Source organism: Mya arenaria, chromosome 13, assembly GCF_026914265.1.
Source record: "Mya arenaria isolate MELC-2E11 chromosome 13, ASM2691426v1".
Taxonomy (NCBI): Eukaryota; Metazoa; Mollusca; class Bivalvia; order Myida; family Myidae; genus Mya; species Mya arenaria.
The window spans coordinates 56,661,455-56,686,672 of NC_069134.1; the positions used below are offsets into that span (position 1 = coordinate 56,661,455).

Consider the following 25,218-nt stretch of genomic DNA (forward strand, 5'->3'; position numbering starts at 1 on the left):
ATACGCACTGGCTAGTAACATAATAAAGGCTTTCGAAAAACAGTTTGTGCTGAACACTAAAACAGTAAGCATTTATTCTTGTTCTTCTAAATGATTATTTAAAGTCTGGCTGTGTGCGGTTTGCCAGCTTATTGTTGAGAAGACCAAAAATAAACACTATCTACCTAGTCTGATGACATTGAACCTTTAGAAAGAATTATGCTGCTTTTAGCGAGCTTGGCTATTTCTAAGTAAAAATATTAATTTCCACTCAGCAGGACGAATCACCTTGTTAAACGGGCTACTTTCCATGCCAAATTTCAAGAAAAAAAATAAATGCAGTGTCCAAAAAACTTAATTTTACAGAATTCTGTAAAACAGGAAGCTCTCAATAAAACACTGCATAAGTTTGATTGAAATCTTTGATTCATCTGATTAAAATGCTTTTTTAGATTGTTGCAGCTGTGATTAGAATTTCCACTTGCTAATTTGCGGAAGTACAATTTATTTTGTGTCTGTCTCTGAAGAGATTAGGCAAAAAAGTTACAATAACAATTTACAATGTTCCTCTGATATCATCTAGCACCGATGAAATGTCGGGATAGGATGCTGAATTTAAAAGACCCTCATGGGCGAGATTTAAATATTTGTGAAATTTTGTTTAAAAGAAAGGTTTTCATTATATTTTCAAGCGTCCAAAAACCTAATGAATAAGTTTTAAATGCCTTAACAAATGAATAGTTTGTATTGATCTTTATAATTTTCGTACTTTCGTTGATAAATCTAAAATCAGATGAACAGTGACATCATTTTTGTTTTGTAGAGTGAGTAATAGCATACAAGGTAGTTTTGGTGTTTTGAGTTTAAGGAATTTCGGTATACTTAAGGCAAATAAAATTACATTTGAATTGATAAGAAAGATTGAAAACCACAAATATTTTTGTCAATATAAAAGGTTTCATGAATATGTGCCGACTTGTTTAACACCAAAGACGTTTTTTTTTATAAATAAAAGGTGCCCAGTGAAGTATACACAAGTTAATCAGTGTTTATGTTGGGTTCGTAAGAATGTATACAAACGCCAGTCCGATTGATGGAGTCGAGTTATGAGGTCATGACATATTTTCATAATAAAACATTCCACTATAAGTAACATATGTTTTTATGCCAAAATTTGTTTATACGTCCAAATATTGTAGGTCTAAAGTTCTTCAACATTGAATTGAAAAAAGCAAAATATTTGTTAGACAAAATAGACATCTGGAAATTAAGATTATAAAAAAAGTGTCATGAAAAATACTTTTAAATATGACCCTCAAATATATACTTATATCGTTGATCATGAATGTTAATATAATTATTTTGACCAGACCTCCTTCTGTGGAAAATTCAGTTCGAACAAGTCCTTTCACCATTGTAAAAAAATGGTGGGCAATGCAATGCAGGTCAATATTATTAGGACAAAAAAAAAACACTTAAAGCACTATCATTGAAAATAAAACAAGGTAAAATGCCCCGCCTCCTTAAATCCACATGGTAGGTACAGTTCAGTTTAATTGCAGATTATCTTTGGAACATTGCCAAAGAACACTCCACAAGGCAGCAAAATTCTAGCCATATATAAAGAGTTAAAAGAATGGCTCGCTTGAAATGATCTGTTACATAGGATTTGTTCTTAAAGTGCTTGAGAGCTACGTAACAGCTTAAGCAATGTACATTTGGGTTGAAGCAATTCCATATTTGGAAGTTTAGTCATGTGCACTCCGCTGATTGTATTGGAAATCTGTTTTGTTCAAATTTTGGCAGCATATTTTAAACAATGGCCATGCAATCAGGGTGTTTCCGTATCGCCTTTATCGAAAATGCCTACGGGGGCAAGGGGGCAACTGAAGCAGTCGATGACTGAGTCGATAAAGATATGTCAGACTTTTGTTGTTTTTTCAAGCAATTGTTTCATGGTTAAATGCAGTAAGGATGTTCTTTTTACTACAAGCATTATTAGACTGATTTCCATCTCACAAACATGGCCTGCATCAAGTACTATGATAGAAAACACAGGGGAAATCTCTCACTTATACTTCCACTGCAATAAGCCAATATTCTAGGGACTTGTGGTCTGCCTCTTTTGCCATAGTATTGCTTTTGCATTGTTGTAATTATGTGACTCAGGCCATTCAGGATGGTTTTCTGGAAGATATGATTTATGTCCATGGACATGGGTGATCATGTGAATGTCAATATTGGTTAGAAATGGCACAACTCAGGAGAGTCCCAAAGATTGAAGGCAGCCATTTTTCCTCTCTGATAACAATCTGACTGTCACCTGTATCTATATGTCAAAATGATAGCATCTGAAAGTGAAACTAAAAGTACCAGTCTGCAGTAGACTGTGTCCTTGATTTTACATGAGGAATGATCCCATCTGAGTATGAATGAATGTTAACTAGTCTTATCTTGGTTCACAGGAAATGTTTTTCACATTTCCCTCTAATTAACTCCATTTGTATATGATTTGAGGTCCAGGAAAAGTCACAAAAAGCAGCCCTAGGTTGATAAATGATAAGAATGTGATTATATTACTTGAAGTTTTCATTGAAGAAATTCATTTGCAAGAACATTTTGGCTGTTATTGCCATTATTCTTATGTTATGAAATCTGATAAAGATTTCAAAAGTCTGGAGTTTTTAAAAAAGATTCTTTATTTGAATTTTGTGTATTTTAGCAGGGATTTTCGAGCTCTTGAATTACCACTGTTTAGATTTTGGTATGATAAAAAATGACAGTCCTGGGTCTAGCACTCTCTACGCTCCCTGCTGCTGAAGATAATCATGGTATATTGAGAAACTGACAGATATTCCAGTGGGGGTAAAAATTGGATTGGAAAATTTTCCTCACGAAATTAATAATTGATGCACCACGAATCTATCTAAGTTGGTCTTAGGCATTTTATATTATTGTAAACATTTAAATTCCAGTAACTGCTGATAAGTGATATGTCTTTTATAAAATTTATATATGGCCACAAAAAATATCTGGAAATATTTTTGTTGCTAAACATTGGAACTTGTTAACATCGTCTTTGTCAGTCCAAATAATTGTACCTGGACATACTATTTTATGATATGTCAAATCCTTCCTTAGAAAAATCCCATATTGAAAATCTATTATATTTTAGACTACATCTTTGTATACTTCCAAATTGTTACTACATGGAAGTTTCATTGACACATAAGGGATCTACAATTTTGAGAAAATTTTTTTTTAGCTGTGCTTATTTAAATATAATGAGCACATCATAAATTATATCATTTAAAAAAAGTTAACAATGATGTTAATGTTAACAAACATCTAAATAATCAGAATAATCAGTCTATTTTGTTTCATTCTAATATTAGTTTAGATTTTTTACATTATTTAAAAATCTTAAAATTAATAATTCTCTTTTCTCTTTTCAGCAGTGTGGGTTTGTGTGTCCCGTACAATGGCACAATATGTTCGCAATCTTTGGGATCCTCATATGTTTTCCTGAACGGGAGCCAACCCAACGCGTTCGAACACCAGGAGCGTATCGCCCACGAGCTTCTGGGCCAGATTATGAAAGTGTCGGCCACGCCCATGCTGCAGGAGCGGTGTAATGGGCACGCAGAGAACCTCATCTGTAATCACATGTTCCCGCCCTGTGAACCCGGGTATGGCGAGTTGGTGACCCCGGACTACAGCGCCACTCCAACGCCAATATGCAGGTAATGAAAGTAAAATGTAGAATCCGGGAAATATTTTTTTGTATCGTTTGCATTGATGCTGAAGAAAAATATTATCTTTGTTGTATTAGGAACCCGATGTGGAATAAATAAAAATATTTCGCAGTTTTGAGCAATTAATTCTATGAAGACAGAAGGGTGCCCATGCTGGTCTCGATGAAGGCAGATTTAGGGTGCTACTGAAAAAAGGATATGGTAGTGCACCCTTTCATAACTCCAGCTAATACCCCAAACCCACGGAGCTTGGAGATGATCGAGTGCCATTCTAAATCCAATGCTTTAAAGCTCTAAGGGAAGCTCTGTGCTTCAGAAGCTCTATGTGCAAAGATATGTATGTGACACTATACTTGCATGGATAATTAACTTTTCTTTTAGGACCTTTGCTTTTGCGACCTAACATTCCTACGTAATTGCAGAGTTCTGTCAGAGGCCTGGAAACAAGTCCTTTGTTTTTCGTTTATGTGCGAGTAGTTTTACAAAAACTTAAAAAGAAATCGCTTGTCATTATTGATAAACATGATCAGTTTTTGCTGTCATTTGTGGCTATATGACACCTCTTTAATGTTAATTAAGTATGTAATTAATACATATGCTCAGACATAAAAACAATTAACAGTTCTGTGTATCTCAAAACAAATCAATAATATCTGTTTACATACTATTGTCACTCTGTCAAATTGTATTTCGCCCTAGTATTTTATTTATGTATACACTATGGTCTAACCGATCACACTATTGTATATGTCTTTTGTGAAATGTCATTTACCACATACTATGTAATTTACTACTAAGTACTTTGTTTTGATGTGGTCCATAGATTTTATTTTAAATTTTATTTAAGAAGATAAGAGCATTATTTTGATCATGGTCTGTGATTTTTGAATATTGGATATTTCACCCCGGTGCATTGTTAAAATATGATTGCAGATAACTTTTTTTGAAGCTGCTATCCTACAGATTAGCTGTTTTGACAACTTTTTATTTTTGTCTTGGAATGAGCCAATTTTTGGGTTATTGTTTCGAAACCAGTGATAAAACATTGCTGACAAATAATCAGACCATAGTTTTTCATATATACGCCGGAAAATTGATCTTCATTTTTAACGCTTTAAGAAAAAAGTTTTCGGCAGTTTTTCAAACAAATGAGAGTTGTTCTTTTCTTACTTATCTTATATGACTACACTTAAAATATTGATGCCAAAATCAGCTGATTCTGAGACCAAAATTTGAAATGTGTCGAAACTGTCAATCTGTGGGAGTGCAGTTTTAAGGCAAATACTATATCCTTTTTAAAACCTATAGAAAACTTTTGCATAAAATTCACCGATGAAGAATGATGAAGTCTAAATGAAATATTTTTTTGTCTTAAAGTGGCATAATATAGGTTGATTAAAAAAGTTTTTAATTGAAATGCATTATTAAGTTAAATTTATTTGACTGTAATTATCAAAACAAAAAAGTGTACCATTTTTGTACCGATGAAAAAAATATTAGCGATATTTTGGCTTTTTTTTTAACTGATTAATTGATTTGTGGCCATGTAGCTATTTATTAAAAAAAAACTATTTTAAAGTCTTACTTATTTTATGTTTTGAACTGTGCACAAATCACATGTTTTGTTTTTGTTTTGATCATTAACGTAAAATGATTTAAACATTGTAATGCATTAATTTATTTTTTTATTTTTTGGGCATCAACCCATTAAGGGCCTCTTATACTTTAAAATATTTTCCCCGTTGAAAATCTAACCTAATTGTTGTCTAAAAATTTCACAGAAGTTGTTATAATTATTATTGTAATGTAGATAATGATTTAAATTTTAAAAATGCAGTGTTTATTTTGTCTTTAAGTGAACTTATAAAAGGTAACCAGATTTGTGGGACTTTATCATTAGTGATTCAAACATTTTGTGGGAATATATCATAATAATGTCAAACTTGACTGCATTGATGTTTTATTTTGAAAACTATCACCTCTTTCGATCTGATCATTACCAGCTGTTGTTATGGCTGGATGGAGCTTCAGTTTTAGATGTTAAAGGCCATGGTTAAGATGTTCCCAATAAAAGTAATGACCACCTGATAAAAGTTCCTAATAAAAGTAATGTTGTTCTGATAAAAATCATGTCAATAATTAAGAGCATAGTTTTGTAACTACACCATCAAGGGTATCGTTTGGTCTCTTTAGTAAGGATGATGTTATAAATCAGTTTATATGTTTATGGGAAAATGATTGACTAAGAATTAGAGCCATATCATATGAACCATTGCTGATAAGTGAGCCATGTGTGGCTTGAGTAGGCCATACCAAATATATTCTGTGTGCAGTTTGATATCAATTATCGGGCAAGTTATGTTTGTTTTTCATCCCATAAAAAAACACACTTGAGCTTTTTTCAAAATAGAAAAAAATATTGTTGTGTCAATGTTATTAGGTATTTGTCTGATTGGTAATAATAGAATTCATGTCTTGAAACCACCAGAGTTTATAGAGGCATAGAATATAGCATAATAGGGTAATAAATCACAGTTATCAATAGGACTTGTGTTTCATAACTACAAATAAAAATTATAATAGTTATCATAGAATTAATAATAATTCTGATAATAATAATAATAATAATAATAATAATAATAATAATAATAATAATAAATTAATGAAATACAATTAAAAATAGTAAAAAATAAAAATACTTATCAAGTTAATATTAATGATTGTAATTATACTAATAATGAAATAATAATAAAATAATTAAATGAATAAAAATGTTTCTTTAGCAATCTGTTGAGCACAGATAAAACTGCTTGAAGGAGATCAAGCTATTGTCCAAGTGAAAGGTTATAGGTTTCTTTAGACTGTTTGTTTTTATCTGACCTAGCATAGTAACCATACTAAGGTTTTGTGGAAGAAACATGGAGTAATGTAGTTTGATTGTTTATGTGAATTTATCATGGTCTGCCCACGCCCATTGGCTGCATTTTGACTTGACCTCGCCTTAACGCCACTATGACTTGCGTTTAAATGCCATAAGTGACATATGAGATAGAAGTGACAGCCATTTGCAGTCAAATCCAGACATTGGAAGACTTGAAGAAACAGTGAGATACAAGAGATCTGGGTGCGGTCCCCTAGCTTTTTGGGAAGAGACCTCTTGGTTCTTTAACATGCTCGGTGTAAAGCACTGTATTTTGGTAATTGCATGGCCTAATGTCTTTAAGTCTGTACTATGTCAGAGACCAGGTGCTCTACTGAAGGCCTGGTACATGTGGAAAGATAAATGACCAAGAAGTTAAGCAACCTTATCATCTATAATGCCTGGGTGAAAGTGTCTGGCAAAGAACAACAGTCTACTCACTTTCACAACAATATAAAGACTGCTTGCTCCATGATTGTGTGATTCCAGCATAAGCTTGAATGTCTATTGTTCCACTAAAACAAAGTCAAGCCTTGTAGAAAAAAAAAGTTCAAGATATTCCCATGTAAACTATCGCACCGGTTGCCACAGATAATGGGCATATGTGTGGAAAGGGCAATAACTCTGGCTTTGATAATTGTTGGGTTATGCCCCTCTTTTGCTAAAAAGCTGCAACAGACAAGCTTTGGCAGAACTTTTTAAGTTCGTTTTAGAACTTTTTAAGTTCTATTGTTTTCATGTAGTTGATTGAAGTTGTAATTTTACAAAGTCCAAAAACATTTTAGAGCTGCTTCCAATTTTTAGAGGGACTTGTCCTTAGATATTATATGGCAATATTTTTTTTCAAACTTTGTTAAAAAATATTTAGTTTATTGACATTAATACCAAACAGCAATTAGCGGATTTAATTTGAACCCAATTTTGAAAGTTTAAGCCTAAAAATAATTATTTTTCGTAAGCGTTATTTAAACGGCAAAAAAGAGCTTTATTATGCCAATTGATCAGAACTTTGGTAAAGTTAACAATGTGATAAGCGACATCATAATGTTAATTTTTAAACAAGAAATATTTGATAAGGTATTAGGTTGGAACTAAATTTGAAAATTGTTAATGATAATCCGAAATAAAGCAATAAGATTGAATGATTCGTATGGTTGATTTATGTGGAGAGTTTCATCTGACTGCTCCCCATGTCATATGATATACAGTAGCTTGTTCAGCCAGCATGCTTATCAGTGGAACATGGATTCCCCAGGAATTTGATTATCATGACATGCCCACTGATATACCACAGATGGGCAACTATTTAGCCTTGATGGGTGTAAGAATTATGAGAATTCTTGATACATGGGTTAAATGTAAGAAATTTTAATCTGTGAAATAAGAAAATTAATAAAGACAAATAATTGATTGCCAGTTATGATGAAGACTAAATGACTTACAACCTTTTTTAGCTTGTCTGACTTTTTTTGGGGAAAAAATGTATAGTGCTAGTGATGGTGTTGTTGTCTGCTTGCTGCGATGTACATAAAATTTAATATTAATCAAAACTAACTTTTTTTTCAAAATTTTCACACAAAAAAGTACATAAGTATGTTTCCATTGACAATACGCAGTGTATCATGGCCCATAACTCTGACTTTAAAAAAAACTCAACTTATGCCCCTTTATCAACTGAAGTGAAACAACAATAGATGCGCATTGACATCCTCTTGATGTTCCCTTTTTTAACCTACCATAGTGGGATGGGAATGCTCTTTGTTTCTGTTTATCCCCTTTTTTTCTCCTTTATTTCCAAACACCTTCATGTCTGCTCATTGATGGTAAATCCTACTGTTATTGAAGGATAGATTCAGTTTATGTGCAGATATGCTTGGTCAAGGTCAAACTCAAGGTCAAGGTCACACTATATATTGAGTCTTACATTTTCTGTCTGCATAATAACTGGTTCACCTTTTGAAGAATGATTATCAACTTAAGGTCACATCAATGTTCAAGGACATTTTGTAAAACACATTAGGTCAAGGTCAAGGTCATGAAACCTGAGCCAGTATTTCAGATTTGCATTTTGTTTCTGCACCATACAAGTTTGAGAATTTTCCATGTTTTATGGATTTCCAAGATTTTTTTGTGTTACAAAACATTTCTTTTTATCATTATTTTACTCTATGATATCGAAATTGAAGAAAAAAATATTTAGGTTTTAGTGGGGTGCGAAGCGAAGCCGGTAAAGTCAAGACAAAATAGAAATCCGAAGCTTTCACCACTAGGCCATCATGACTTATACAAATATGGGATACTTTGGCCTTTTTACAATACATTGATAACATCAAAGTGAAAATGTTATTAATGCTAATGAAAATTGTGTTTTTCAAAGATGATATTTGAGCAAAAATCAACTTTGCTGAAGGGTTCCAGCTTTTGGTATCTTAGTTTAACACTGCTAATGATATGCCACTCTTTTTTTCATCATACAAAAAAAAGTGGATTTTACAAAAAGATATGAGTGAATATGGGAAATGTCACCTCTTTTCCCCAGTGACAGATATGTCAATGAAAATTTGTTATATTATGTCATAAAATCTCTAAAAAAAAAATATCCATCTTTTTATAGAGTTTGTAAAAAAAATAAAGAACTTCATGAACTTGAACATTTTGCAGAAAGTTTACCTTGATTTTTGTTGCAAGATAACTGCAAAATGTGTTAAGATAATTCTGTCATTCTCCGGTGTTATTGCATATTCTGCGAGTGGAGGAATGCATTTATCAATGAAATGTTTAGGTTATATTCAATAACTGTGCAAAGGAATCTGTGAAGTAATGGAATTTTATCAATATTTAATTAATGATCTGCCACTGCACTTTCTAGAAATGGCATGTGAAACCCTTCAAGCTAGATAATTTTTTCTTTTTTTGCTCATAAAATGTAAAAGATACATTGAAGCTACTTGACCTATAGAAAGCTACTTGACCTGTAGAACATATAATTTCTAAATCTATAATTAAGGTGGGAGTGGACTATGGGTTAAGGTGTCCGCCTCTCACCCCAGAGGTCATGGGTTTGATTCCCACCCAGGTGAGAGTGGACTAGTGGTATAGGTGTCCGCCTCGCACCCCAGAGGTCATGGGTTTGATCCCCACCTCGGTGGGAGTGGACTATGGGTTAAGGTGTCCGCCTCTCACCCCAGAGGTCATGGGTTTGATTCCCACCCAGGTGGGAGTGGACTATGGGTTAAGGTGTCCGCCTCTCACCCCAGAGGTCATGGGTTTGATTCCCACCCAGGTGAGAGTGGACTAGTGGTATAGGTGTCCGCCTCGCACCCCAGAGGTCATGGGTTTGATCCCCACCTCGGTGGGAGAAGACTAGTGGTATAGGTGTCTGCCTCTCACCCCAGAGGTCATGGGTTTGATCCCCACCTCGGTGAGAGAAGACTAGTGGTATAGGTGTCGCCTCGCACCCCAGAGGTCATGGGTTTGATTCCCACCCAGGTGAGAGTGGACTTGTGGTAAAAGGTGTCCGCCTCTCACCCCAGAGGTCATGGGTTTGATCCAATCAAGGCCAAAGTGGACTAGTGGTATAGTTGTCCACATCTCACCACAGAGGTCATGGGTTTGATTCCCACCCAGGTGAGAGTGGACTTGTGGTATAGGTGTCCGCCTCTCACCCCACAGGTCATGGGTTTGATCCAATCAAGGCCAAAGTGGACTAGTGGTATAGTTGTCCACATCTCACCACAGAGGTCATGGGTTTGATCCAATCAAGGCTAAAGTGGACTAGTGGTATAGTTGTCCGCCTCTCACCCCAGAGGTCATGGGTTTGATCCAATCAAGGCCAAAGTGGACTAGTGGTATAGTTGTCCACATCTCACCACAGAGGTCATGGGTTTGATTCCCACCCAGGTGAGAGTGGACTTGTGGTATAGGTGTCCGCCTCTCACCCCAGAGGTCATGGGTTTGATCCAATCAAGGCCAAAGTGGACTAGTGGTATAGTTGTCCACATCTCACCACAGAGGTCATGGGTTTGATTCCCACCAAGGCCAGAGTGAACTAGTGGTATAGGTTCCCACCAGATCATGGGTAAGATCATTCTAGAGGTCATGGGTTTGATCCCGACCTGAGTTAGAGTAAACTAGTGGTATAGGTGTCCACCTGATCATGGGTAAGATCATTCCAGAGGTCATGGGTTTGATCCCGACCTGAGTTAGAGTAAACTAGTGGTATAGGTTCCCACCAGATCATGGGTAAGATCATTCCAGAGGTCATGGGTTTGATCCCGACCTGAGTTAGAGTAAACTAGTGGTATAGGTTCCCACCTGATCATGAGTAAAATTATTCCAGAGGTCATGGGTGGTATCCCAAGCAGGGTGAGAGTGAACTAGTGGTATAGGTTCCCACCAGATCATGGGTAAGATCATTCTAGAGGTCATGTGTTTGATCCCGACCTGAGTTAGAGTAAACTAGTGGTATAGGTTCCCACCTGATCATGGGTAAGATCATTCCAGAGGTCATGGGTTTGATCCCGACCTGAGTTAGAGTAAACTAGTGGTATAGGTTCCCACCTGATCATGGGTAAGATCATTCCAGAGGTCATGGGTTTGATCCCGACCTGAGTTAGAGTAAACTAGTGGTATAGGTTCCCACCTGATCATGGGTAAGATCATTCCAGAGGTCATGGGTTTGATCCCCACCTGAGTAAGAGTGGACTAGTGGTATAGGTGACCACCTCTCATTGCATAGGTGTCCCACTCTTGACTCAGAGGTCATGGGTGTGATCCCAAGCAGGGTGAAAGTGGTCTACTGGTATATAGGTGTCCGCCTCTCACCTGATAGTTTATGTGTACTTCCCAACTAAAGTGAGAGTGCACCTGAGGGGTTTATAGGTTTTGGCCTCTTTCCTGATAGGTTGGGGATTTGATTCCAACCAGGCTGAGAGTGTACTAGTGGTATAGGTGTCAGAGTGAAAGTGAACTAGAGTGATATAGATGTCTACCTCTTTAACCCCAGAGGTTGTGGCATCAATACCACACCAGGTGAACATTATCTTGGCCCCTCATGAAGACCACAGTACTTGTTTCTGCCCATGAAACAGACTTGAGTGATTCTTGTGAACTTTTTCAGCTGTTTTCTTAATTGAAAAATAAATTATTCTAAACCAACCTGCAACTAACATCAATGTTTGCTTTTTCGTCCATTTCAGAGAGAGTTGCAAAGCAGTATCGGAGTTATTGTGTTATGTGCAGTGGTCAAACATTGTGTACACGAGCTCGGACGCCCGTCTGCCCATGTGTGACCGTCTCCCTTCAAAGTGGGACAGCAAGTGCACTGAGGCCAAGATGTTTGACCGAGATGAGACAGAAGTGACAGGTTGGTTATACTTCAATATATTTAATAAAATTACTGCGGAACTATGCAGGGCTGTCAATAAGTTTTTGTTGAACCGACTGAAACAGAAAAGTCATTTATTAGCAGTAAGGAACATTTATTACCAAAAAAACTCGCGATCAATTGTTTTCCCCTCCAAATTTGAACCAGCCCAAACTCCATTTGAACCGTCCATTTCGGCCGGTGGCCGGTTCTTATTGACAACCCTGACTATGAATACAATGGGTACCAATTCAAGCTAAGACTCGCCTGTGCAGCAAAGCAGACTTATAGGAATCAGTTGTTGTCTGGAGTCAGCGTAGCCTCATGTTACAGTAATAATTTTTTTTTTTATTTAGTATAAAAAATATTTTGCGGGAAACAAGTTAATACAACATCACATTAATCACTCGTGTTGGGACGATTTTATGCATGAATGTTGTCAAACCCACTTGTTCGGCTTTGTGACCACAAACAAAACTGACATCCGTTCCCGACTGGGAATTAAATCCGGGATGCCTTGGTGAGAAGCGTGTGTGTGCTCACCTCATCTTGATCATAATATGATGGGAGAATTAATAAAATAGAGAACATACCAATGATGATGAATATCTGAATGTTATTTGCTAGATGCCGGAGTTGGATTTTTAATATTGGGCCTTAAAACATCTTATTGAATATTTTAATGCTTCAGATAAGGGTAATAAGACTTTCCTGGTTTTCTAAGAAAATATTTGAGGTATTGTCATAGTCTTGTTATCATTGCTGTGGTGGTGTATAAGCTTATTTATACTCCCACTCAGGCCTTGCCCATTCGGCGAGTGCTCCGATAAGATTGTTAGTCGTTTTATGTTGTTTTTTAGCATAGTGCACAGATAGAATGTAACCCTGGTTAGAGCTACCCTGGTTCTTTAACATGCACTAGTGTATAGCACTGTCACATGGGGCCCCAATTCAACGTTCCTCCCATAAGACAATTAGTATTTTTAGTGGTGCGGCGGGGAATCGAACTTGCGACCCATGGATTGACAGTCAAGTGTGTTACCACTAGACCACGGATTCCCCACTCAATGTTGTTGGAATTGTCAGGAGACCCATCAAAAATTTTAATGCTGTTTTTAACTGAAAAAAGGCTTAAAAATAAATTAAAATTATGTAAACACTTATGCTTGTAACTACTAGGGCAATATTTTCTTGAGCAAAATTATGCCAAAAAAAATAAATTGTTTATTTTTATTGTAATGGAAGGAGTTTTTTTTGACAAACACGAAGGATCCTTATCATTATTCAGAAAATATAATTGTAGTTTCACACTCCAATGTTTGTAGTAAATTGGATGTTGCAGAATATACTTAAGAACTCATTAAAGTGGAGTGGAAACGAGTATTTTGGGTAATTAACCTTCAAGAAAAGTTGTAGAATTAATTGTAATTACAATTATTCTAGAAAACTGCTGACTCAGCTGTTTTTACTACAGATGTCATAATTTATCAAAAAGTTCCGAAGTTGCAAGGCTGCATGAAATCTGTCAGTTTGGTTATAAATATTAACAACCCTGCAAGCATCACACAAAAAGTTTTTACATCATTACAGTATTGTGGAACAAATTTGCATGAATTACATGAAAACCCACGATTATCAACTAAAAAAGCAAACATTTTCTTTGGTGGACCTGTACGTACATGTGTTTGGAGATTATATTTTTAAGTTATTTTTCGGCAAGGGGATGGAAATCCTCTACCTCTCTCAGTTAAGCGACCTAAATGTGCTACGTCTAACGTCAAATTCTGAATCTTCCCATAAAAATTATATTGCCCTTCATGAAACTTGGTGCAAATTTTCAAATGACACTACTCATATGTGTAACAAGTTTCATACCTCTTGCAAGATATTTGTACAGTAAAATATCATTACATACGTGGCATATTTGGATGACAGAGAAACATAGAAGAATATTGCGAGGAGTGAATGTGAAGATTTTAACTGCTTCTTTAATAAACTTCACATAGAACCATTTTTTACTTGTGGGTGCTGACTATTCAAACAAAGGATGAATGATTACTATGAAAAATAAGATGAAGTGAGTCATAAAGTTTTCATCGCTGTAATAAAATATTGGATTTAGACAGATCCAATCCAATCAAATCAAATTTTAGGCGCCATTTAGAATTAATTTTTCTCCTGATTTGTGATATTGTGATATCTGTGAAATTCCTCGCTCTCTCGAGAAGAAATCATATATTTTGGAAATCAAATAAGTTAAGAACAGTTTTCTGGAGCCTTTGAATACAGTTTTTATCTGTCAATCGGTCTACATAACTCCATGTCTTGCTTAGAAAAGGTTTGAAGTTTGGGTAAAATTTCTTAATTGTCTTATCACTATAGTGTTCCACCTGTCTGAAGATTGGCAAAGCTGTGGTTAATGTTAAGTGATGCAGAAATTGCGCCCAATGTTATGGTTGCTTTGAAATTGCAGAAATTTGTTCCAGTACAAAGTGGCTTTCTGAACAATCACTTAAAAACTATGGAACTTGATGTTCCATGTGAGATAAGTGACTTTGTAGCGTTTGAAATTTGTCTGAAAATTTTCTGCACAATTTTACGCTTACTGTGTGCGTGTTTGTAATTTCGTGTCTGTATTATCGACAAGTTTCAGATCAAATGATAAGAATTGAATCTGCAGCTGTTCCCCATAACAAAGTAATGATTATGTTTATTTTGTAATTAACTTTAAACAATCTAGGAATGAAACAAATAAGATTGCTAAACATGAGTTCGCAGAATCATTATCTGATTTTGTCCAAAAATTCACCATATGTGTATATACAATAAATATATAGCGTAAAATAAGTAAGTTATATCACAGATTGTTCATGAACATATTTCGCATGTTTTCATTTGGATTAAGTAAGATATTTCATATTATTATGACAAAAAAACCCACAATATTTATAAAATAGCTATGCTAAGCTTCTATAAAAATACAATAAAGTCAAGAAAGGAGGTACAGTGCCTCCAGCTTGGCCTAAATGGCAGGTTCGGGCTCCCTGCTGCCCTTTTCCGGCAATCTGCTGCCTTTAACTACACCCTGCTGTGCCCTTTTGTTTGACAGGGTCAACTTTCAGAAATAAGTATAAAATGAATATACATTATTTGACACTATAGTAAAGAAAACAGCTTAGGTATTCATAACAAATTATTAGTATTGATAGTAGTTACAACACATACACAATTAAATTTGAACATGGACCCTTGCAAGTGCCCGATTAAGGCTCATTATATGTGCATCAAAACTGCCTCTTCTCACCACCCTGCCCTTTTCAAATCCTGACTGTCACTGGAGGTCTCTAGTGCCAGATGTCTTTGATGTTAGATTATATTTCTGAATGAATACTTGATTTTAATACAATTAGGATAGACAAAAATGCATGAAAATACAAATTGTTAATGCCCTTTTAATTTCACTATTTCCAGCCCAATGTTACGAGGCCAGAGGTCGATGGTACAATGGCACAGTCAACGTTACCCGGTCTGGTAGACCGTGTCAGCGGTGGGAACTGGACACACCGCAGAAACACAAACGCAAACCTGACGTGTATCGTGAGTTGGAAGGGGCAGAAAATTATTGTCGTAACCCAGGTGCGGAGGAAGTGTCACCATGGTGCTACGTGGACCTGGACGTGCCTGGCCTCAGATGGGAGCTTTGTGATATCCCTCAATGTGGTATGTGACACGTTCTCTGGTTTTCAAAGAATGAACCTACAGGTCTATTTAAACTTGTCTGGAAAAAAGTCAAGTAGCCTCAGTGTCGTTGTCAATGGCTTTGTTTTTATGCAAAAACTAGAAATATGGACATAACTCAGAAAAAAACAAAAAAACTTGGTATTCCATTTTGGATGGTACTGCGAAGCAGTGCTGTTCATAGGTATCATGCTACTTTTCGACAGGCATGCATCATTTGGTCCCCCGGCTTCATACCTCAAACAGAAGCATCCAGGAACCAGTTTTAAACGGAAGTGCACGGCCAAATAAAATAGACCTTTTGTCCGCTATTCATAAGTACGCGAGTCAAGTAGCGCCTAAAGGCGGCTGATTCATATTGTAAAATATATTCTTCGACTGTAATTCCACAATATTTAACAGTGCATTGTTAAATTAAAACACAATGGTTACACATTGTTGATAGGTTATACCTTTCTCTTATGACACTAGTGTTTCATGAAAAACTTATTCAGATCAGCTTCTTTCAACAAAACATCGCCATTTGGGAACTATCTTTTTCCAGAGACATTATGCACATGTTAAACAAGGCCCATTATTCTGGCTATAGTAATTATTGTGCTATTCCCTTTGCTCCACAGATAAAAACATAGGCATTGGCATGTTAGCTCAATATTTTGATTATTTAAAAAAACAAAAACAGAGAAAAAGGCTTTTGCAACAATATATTAATCAGCCCTGTAATTGTTATTTGAGAATATGGTCTCATGGTGTAGGGGAAACTGGAGGTCCCACTTGTACGGCTTGAGGAACTAACCATGCATCAAACTTCCATGCAGATTGGCTAGGTATTAATTTAAGGGATGCCTTGGTTAGATCAAGACATCTTTGTATCATATGCAGAATGGGCCCAGTGGTCATATTTTGTATCTATAAACTTATTCCAGTATGAACTTTTTCTCTCTTTTTTTCCTTCCATATTCAATAAAAACCAGGTTATAAGAATGATGATATCTTTAGCAGGTTAGAATAAAGCTGGTGTTCTCAATAACTTCGGTTATTAACTTCCTTGGTGGAGTCAAGGTGAAGGTCACTGTTACTAAAAATAAAAATACAATTAACACTCTATATATTTTAAAAAAATAATGAAACATGTTTTTTTGTTTGTTTTTTAGGTGACAAGGGAATTTCAGCGCGGATAGACGAGGATCAGCCTGTTTCATGGCAAACCATTGTAATCATCACCGTTGTCAGCGCCGTTGGAGTGTTCGTCTTCATACTCGTTGGCGTACTTTGCTACCATCTTGTCATAAGCAAGCGGAAAAGCGTCAAGTACAAAAACACACCTCAAGACGACCTTGAGATCGACATTCAAAAACTTCCAGCGAACATGTCGTACCATGTGGTCGAAGAACCAGTCAGGATGAATCCAAAACTCGAGGCATTTGAATATCCTAGAAATGACATAATTTATGTCAAGGATATAGGTCAAGGTGCATTTGGGCGTGTGTTTAAGGCAAAGGCGCCAAATTTGTGTAAAAAGGATGATGGTCTAATTGCTGTTAAGATGCTTAAGGAAGATGCATCAGACGATCTGCAGACTGACTTTGAAAGAGAGGCATCGTTAATGGCGGAATTTGACCACCCAAATATTGTTAAATTTTTAGGGGTATGTGCAATCGGAAAACCAATGTGTTTGTTATTTGAGTATATGAGTAGAGGAGATTTAAACGGTTATTTGAGGATGTGTAGTCCAGAAATGTATATTAACTTTCGAAAAAGAAACTTGCAATTTATCGAAGGTGAAATAGTGACTTTAGACATTACAGACCAGTTGGACATTTCTCGGCAGATCGCTGCAGGAATGGTTTACCTTTCTGAGAAGAATTATGTTCATCGAGACTTGGCCACAAGAAACTGTCTAATTACAGATAATCTCATTGTAAAAATCTCAGACTTTGGCTTAGCGCGAAGCGTGCATAGATTGGAGTATTACAAGGGAAGTGATAATGACGCAATACCGATTCGTTGGATGCCATTAGAATCTATACTTTATAACAAATTTTCGGTAGAATCAGACGTGTGGTCTTATGGTGTTATTCTCTGGGAAATATTCTCCTTCGCACTTCAGCCGTACTACGGAATGACGCACGAGGAAGTGGTTGAATACCTCAAAGAGGGCAAGAACCTCGTGTGTCCAGAACACACGCCTAACCAAGTGTACGAGCTCATGTTAAAGTGCTGGAGTAGAAAACCGTTTAGTCGTCCAAAGTTTCAAATGTTGTTCAATGCAGTTAGTGCTTTACATGATGAATTGACTAGAAAACGAACAAAAGATTCTACTATCGTTTGAAACTTGTGCAGTATTTATTGTCAGATTGGTGTACGCCACCTTTTAAGCATTGATTTGTCTCAGATTTTATTTAATTATCTAATGATTTAATGGACCAAGTTGACCAAGTGTGCTTATTGTATAATTTGAGGTAGTCTTTGAGGGACTCTCCCACAGATATAGTATTTGCGTAGAAATGTTTCAAAATCCGTTAAAGATGAATTTAGTCATTTGTCATTTTATTAATTTATTATATCGTCTGTTTTTCTATAAAAAGAAAGTCTGAGTATTTTGTGTTATCTTGGTTTTGTTGGTGTCAAAACTCGACCTTGGCCGTATTAAAAAACCTGTCAACATATTCAAATGAAACTTGCAAGAGACTATAGGCACATTAATTGCAAGGGCCATAACTCTGATGTCAATATTTGTTGAATTCAAGTGAAGAAAACGACAACACAATTATAAACATTGACAATTAATTGCTCTACGCCTTTGGGCAACATAAAAAAAATTCTGCCACATTTTCAAACTATGAAATTTTATTAAAATCCTTGATTTAAATTCAGGATGACCATTTACAATAATGTTAGCTCACATTACTCACGAAATTGAATTTTTCAATGTCTGGCCTTGAAAATACATCGGAGAGTCCCTTTAAGAATTTATATAATTTCAATCATCTACATCTGTCATTGATAAATTATTGAACTATCATTCGGTTGCATGTAGTTAGATAGGAACAAATGATATATGTATATGCCGTTACAAAAAATAGATCTGATTGTTTATATATTATACATGTATGTATAGTAAGAAAGATGGTTTTTTAACTTTGAGAAGCAGGTTTAATATAATTAAATGAATTTGAAATAAAAAAATTAATGAAATATACTGTGGTTTAACTGATTGTGCTGAAAATAAATCTAGCATTGGCAGATGGCATTATTGTTGAAAAGCAAGGCCTCAATTAATGAATAGTTTATTTGGCATTTCTTTACCCAATTTTTAAAGTGTGGGTAGGTCCATGTAGGTCAATTTTGTATTTTTACTTCCTAGGTCCAAAGTGAAAAATAAAAAAAATGACCTCTGAAGAGGCTTAAAAAACTATTTGGGTCCACCAGTGTTTTGGTGAGTCCGTTGGGAAAAACTGAACAAAAATATGTATTATTGATATATGCTAATTTTGGAACTGGAAGTAGATCATTTATTTCATGTATTTATTTTCATAACCAATCATAGTGCTCAATATGGATCATATACATGTATGATAGTTTTGAATGTTTATCCCATAATTAAATATCTTTCTTTGAAAACATTCAGAATTAGTTTGTGTAGATTTATTGAATCTGACCCACAATTAAGATAGTTCTCTGATAGCTCCAGATTAATTGACCTTAATGTTCATTTTTACACCCATACAATTTGGGGTTTTGTTTAAAGGGTATTTGCTTGTAAAATAAATGCCTGAAAATACATCGTACATAAAGTTATTACAGTTTGTATATTTTTGCTGTTTATTTCAACAGAAACTGGATGTGAAATGTCCTATTTCTGCACATATACCCTTTCTGATGGGACCAAAATAGCATGTGGTCACCAGGCAGCCAAATTTCACACTTTGTGTATCCGATACCTTAAATATTTTAAATATTAAAAGAATAAGTATCAAATGCTATGGTATGTATTTGTACATTTTTTCTTCTCCTGTGCCAATTAAACTTTATCAATATCTTGTGCCCATTAAATGCCACAATCTATTGTGCCCCTTAAACTTCAACAATCGATTGTGCCCATAAAACTTCAACAATATTTTGTGCCCATTAAATGTAACAATCTATTGTGCCCATTAAACTCCAGCAAGCTCTTGTGCCCATTAAACTGTAACAATCTTATGTGGCCATTAAACTGCTACAATCTTCAGTGCCCATTAAACTGTAACAATCGATTGTGGCCATTAAACTGTAACAATCTTATGTGGCCATTAAACTGTAACAATCTTATGTGGCCATTAAACTGTAACAATCTTATGTGGCCATTAAACTGCTACAATCTTCAGTGCCCATTAAACTGCTACAATCTTCAGTGCCCATTAAACTGTAACAATCTTCAGTGCCCATTAAACTGTAACAATCTTATGTGGCCATTAAACTGTAACAATCTTATGTGGCCATTAAACTGTAACAATCTTATGTGGCCATTAAACTGTAACAATCTTATGTGGCCATTAAACTGTAACAATCTTATGTGGCCATTAAACTGTAACAATCTTATGTGGCCATTAAACTGCTACAATCTTCAGTGCCCATTAAACTTTAACAATCTATTGTGCCCGTTCAACTCCAACAGTATCCTGTGACCATTAAACTGCAACAATCTTATGTGCCCATTAAACTGCAACAATCCATGATATGTAACAAATATAATGATTTATTAGTGGTTGACATTTCATTTCCTTTTTCTTAATCAAAGAATATATCCCAACTGGTATGTTTGACACAATTTCAAGATTTGATTATTCATAAGCAAAATACATGCCGCCCCAGTACCTATGGTTGTTTATAAATGTTAAGGGACCCAGGTCCCTTCTTTGGGCGGAACATGCAGTAAATTACACAAGTGTTTGACAGAAAGGTCTGGCATGTGTCTATAGATGAAATATAATGTTATAACGTGACATGTAAAAGAACTTCCTGCTATTTTTCCTTTCTATCATTTGGGTGAGATCTTTAGGCCTTTTACCAATGTGAAAAAACTTATTAATTATGCCTAATTTATACTTTTTACCGAGTGAATGTTCTTGAATCCAAATTAATATATTTAAGCTATTTTCCCCCAGAAATTGAGGTGTTAGAGTTTTAAAAATTTGGTATAGAGAAAAGCCAGGGCTTGTATTTATGAAACATCTAAAATGTATCCTAACTCGAGAAGATTTCCTAGAAGTGTCATAGTATTAAAGAAAAATATTTTAAGAGTTTTTAACATAAAATAATTGTGTGTTTTTTTCAATAAAATTGATGAAAATAAAGTATTTAAGAAAATTATTAAGTTATTAATATATCATAAGACAAGGGAGATGACGGTACTTTTATTTGGAAATTGGAAAGTAACTTCAGTCAGAAAATCACAAATCTAATGTCATTGCTATGAAAAGTTATTCCTCACATTTAAATATATTTTACATTTCAAATGATAAATTATCATTTACGATTAACAGGTTTTTATAGAACTAAAAAAAAGGCTATGAACATTTTTTCACCAAAAAAAATTCTTATTTTGTTTAAAATTTTGTGGTTAATACTATTTTAAAGCACACTTGTGATGCTATTAAACAGATAGTTGTAGATAAATCTGAGTGGAAAACTTAAGTAAGGCATGTATGAGGAAGTTCTCGAACAAAATGTATCTGTGTTTCACTTCAAGACTTCAAAACCCGGCCTGGGGGATCTGATACCATCTAAATTATGTACCTCACTCCTTGTAAATAATTCCGCAGAATAAAATATCAGATTGAAATTCATGATGCCTGACTTAATGCCAGGATTAAAGGACAAATGTCGGAGTTTATGGGGCTAGAAGATCCGGATATGAGTCTGCCATCCCTGCCGTCTTTCTATGAAGATACATGGGGGATTTGAACTAGATAATCATTGAAGATTAAAAGATGGTAATGTTTGGCTAATATTGTGTAGGAAATCTGGAAAATATATCCTTTAGGTGAATTTAAATTGATTGCTAGATTTTCATCCCTGACTCCCAGGCCTCTTTTTCCGCTGCCCCTCAAATTTTATCAAATAAAAATGTTGAACTAGGGTCTGCATTTGCGTATCAGTCCGGCACTGTCCGGGAATGACGTTTAATCATACCTACAGTGTCGATGTAAACATGTTACAATGGTGTTCCTGGTTTGTCTAGAAACATGTATATGGTCCCTAATGCAATAAGAAAGGGCATGAACACATTATATTGGTGAAAGTCATCTAAGAAAATAATAAAATGTTGATCCGCCCCCATATAAAATAAAATTGTTGAAAATCTAGCAATTCATTTATATTTGCCTTACCAACGACACAAAGGCCAATGTTCTATCATGAGATTTTTTTAAAAGACACCCAATTGATTACAGTTATTAGTCTGCCATCTTTCTAAGAAGATACATGGGGATTTGAACTAGGAAATCAAAGATTAAAGATGGTACTGATAAAATAAGGTTTGGCTAATATTTTGTAGAAAGCTGGAAACTATATCCTTTAGCAATGACACATTAAGCTAATATTCCATCATGAGTAAATGAAGCGGATGGGATAAGGATCAGATAAGGACAGATAACCCTCAATTTTTGATAAACCTCTGGGGAGTTATGATAACTTTATCATTTCTTGGTACTCAGAAATAATATTAGCTCTCATAAACGGAGTCATCCTCAAAGCATGGCTTATTCTAAATTCTGATGAGAACTTTTTTATCGTGGCATCCTCTTCGTGATTGATAAGAAAATAAGTTGATGAGTTTTCATTTAACCAAGGACCAAACCCTGAATACTGATGTATTTATAAATTAATTCATCAAACAACTTTGCATTAAGTCTCATTATGAAATTGAATAACAATTTTTTAAACTTTTAATTGATGGCTCTTGCTTGCAGAATCTTTTTGAATGAGTAGAAAGCGGTATTATAAATTACAAACTTTGGAGAGATATTTTTAAAAAGATTTTTTAGGGGTTTTACTGTATCTGAAATTTGAAAATCAGGTGATGAAGAAGTTGGTTAATTCTTTGTCTATAAATCTTAAATATTATGAACATCCTTGCTATCGAAACACAATCAAGTTTGAAACAGGAAATTCAGGAAATATTATCTTTCATGTCAGTTAAAAATTGTATGTTTTAATTTCGCGATGGCCTTCTTTTTAGATTTTTTCAGTTTTGGCAAATTTTTCTTGAGGTTTAAAGTTTGTGACACCATATTTCATTGTCAAAATGCAATGATAAAAGATCGTGGCCATGTTGATAAGCCAAAAAATCGTGAAGATCAAATTCTCAGAAAAATTACAAATATCATGAAGAAACAAGAATTGTGAGTCTTTTATAGTCATTTGTTCATTAATGCTGCGATCTGAAAATTACTCGTAAGATTGCGATCAGAAACATCTGCATTAACGGTACATCAAGCCAAAAAAAATATAAGAAGTTAAGTAATGTAATTTAAGAATATAACCGAACATTAAACACCTTTTTCTGGACCCCCACTGGCTCCGTATGATTTTTAGATAATTTCTAGAGACACATGTCTCAGAAGTTGATATTTCATTTAAAAGATAAGAAAAATACACCACCATAGCAGATGCTTGTGTAAGATAAAATGCAATAGCAGTAATGATAAGACTAGTAAATTTTTCTAGATGAAAGAACATTATTTATTCGGAGAAAAATACCGAGATTTGCAAAAAATCTTGTAAATATTTTAGATACTTGCTAATGCTCACGAAGTTAATGTGATTTGTCAGTATCGTGATGAAATAATTTTGCTATCATTTTAAAGTTGCAATCTCACAGATTGACAGTTTTGACATTTGTTTTAATTTTTGTCTCAGAAACTACTGATTTTTGCATCGATGCCTTCATATAAGATAACATCAATAGAACAGATCTCAATTGTCTGGAATACTTCAGAAAATTTCCATTTTTCTGAATGCGTTAGTAATGCTTTTAGAAATAAAACATCAATTTTGAAACAGAAATATGACAAACTTTGATCTGTTCTTGTCAGTAGTCTTGTATCCCTGTTTTCCAGACATTTGCACAAAAATTGAATCATTGCAGACAAAAAATAAAAAAAAAGTTGTCAAAAATGTCGATCTGTGAGAGTGCAGCTTTTAACCCAACTTGCTGTTTTATTTATAAATGTTCACGATTTTTTGAGGCAGCAAGTGCTGATTACTTGTACACGTGTTTTACGTTCATCGTAACATCTTTTATATTTATTATATAGGATGTATTTGTACTTATACATTTTATAATGAATGTAGATAGTATGATGTGTGAGTGTCCAAAGATTTTTCTTATATCAAGCTGACCAGAAAATTACTTTAAACAATATACTTAGGATGCCTTTAAATATATTTTGTCAGAAAAAAAATTAACACAGCAGTTTCATACATTAAAAACTCGCTATGTCAAAGTCATTGGGAACTTGGACCATTGGGAACACATTCGAAAAAGGTTTGACATAAACACAACGTCGGGATAACAGAGTTTGACATAGCGAGTTTTGACTGTATCTTATTTTGAACCTTGATTCCTTGAGCCCTTTTGTCTGATATATGAAATCAGAATGTAAATTCATTGTATTAAAGTTTTGGCAATCATAATTCATCATTTGTTACATGTTTAAAAAGAAAAACCATTTAATGCAATTTTAATTTATATTCTTAGACCTTAGCAATACAATTACACCATAAGTTTTTGAAGTTAATAATCTGTCTTTAAACTACGGAGACAGAATTTTAATGTGTATTATTTTGATCTTGTCCATTTTTTGCAGAACTTTTTTTCAAAGTAATGTGATAGCCAAAGTGTCAATTTCGGCGTTGTGCAAAATTTAAACCCTTACTCATAAAGTGTTCAAATTATTTGAATGAAATTTGGTATACATGTTGTCAGAGACAACACACACATGTTTAGCAAGGCCAATAACTCTAGTTTTATTGATTGTTAAAATATGGCTCAAAATCCACTGAAAAAAATAAATGAGCGTTTACGTTCCCTCTCTTGTTTTTGGATTAAATGAAATCTGCATTAATTTTTTATTGCATGAAGTTAAGGATGAAAATTGTTCATTTTTAAGAATCCTTTGAAAGTCATTCACTGTTGTTATATATATATGTACACATTCTTATTGAGAGAAACTTCTTGTTTTGTCTGTAAGATTTTGCTCGTCTAAATGTCTCATATTTATTTGAATATATGGTTTTATTTTATACAGACTGTACATAACATGTGATGCTCCAGATTAGACATGAACAAAACAATCTGCGTTTGTCGTTTATCTGCTGGTACGTTGTTGGTTTTTTAGGAAAAACAAGTTGAGGTTTTGTGTTAGCCTTGGTGTAGTCATTCCAAGATGTTCCCATGAAACTATGTACCCATGTTG

The 25,218-nt window shown here is 34.6% G+C and overlaps 1 protein-coding gene across 1 annotated transcript in view; it reads left to right on the forward strand.

The window, feature by feature from the left end:
- The window catches only part of LOC128214072 (muscle, skeletal receptor tyrosine protein kinase-like), a 63,777-nt gene extending 38,849 nt beyond the window's left edge, over nt 1-24,928 (forward strand). The window contains exons 7-10 of the mRNA XM_052920325.1: nt 3,435-3,722; nt 11,853-12,019; nt 15,491-15,739; nt 16,912-24,928. Coding sequence (XP_052776285.1) covers nt 3,435-3,722; nt 11,853-12,019; nt 15,491-15,739; nt 16,912-18,089 — 1,882 coding nt within the window. The 3' untranslated portion in view covers nt 18,090-24,928. The remainder of the gene's footprint in view (nt 1-3,434; nt 3,723-11,852; nt 12,020-15,490; nt 15,740-16,911) is intronic.
- The last annotated feature ends 290 nt before the right edge of the window (nt 24,929-25,218 follow it).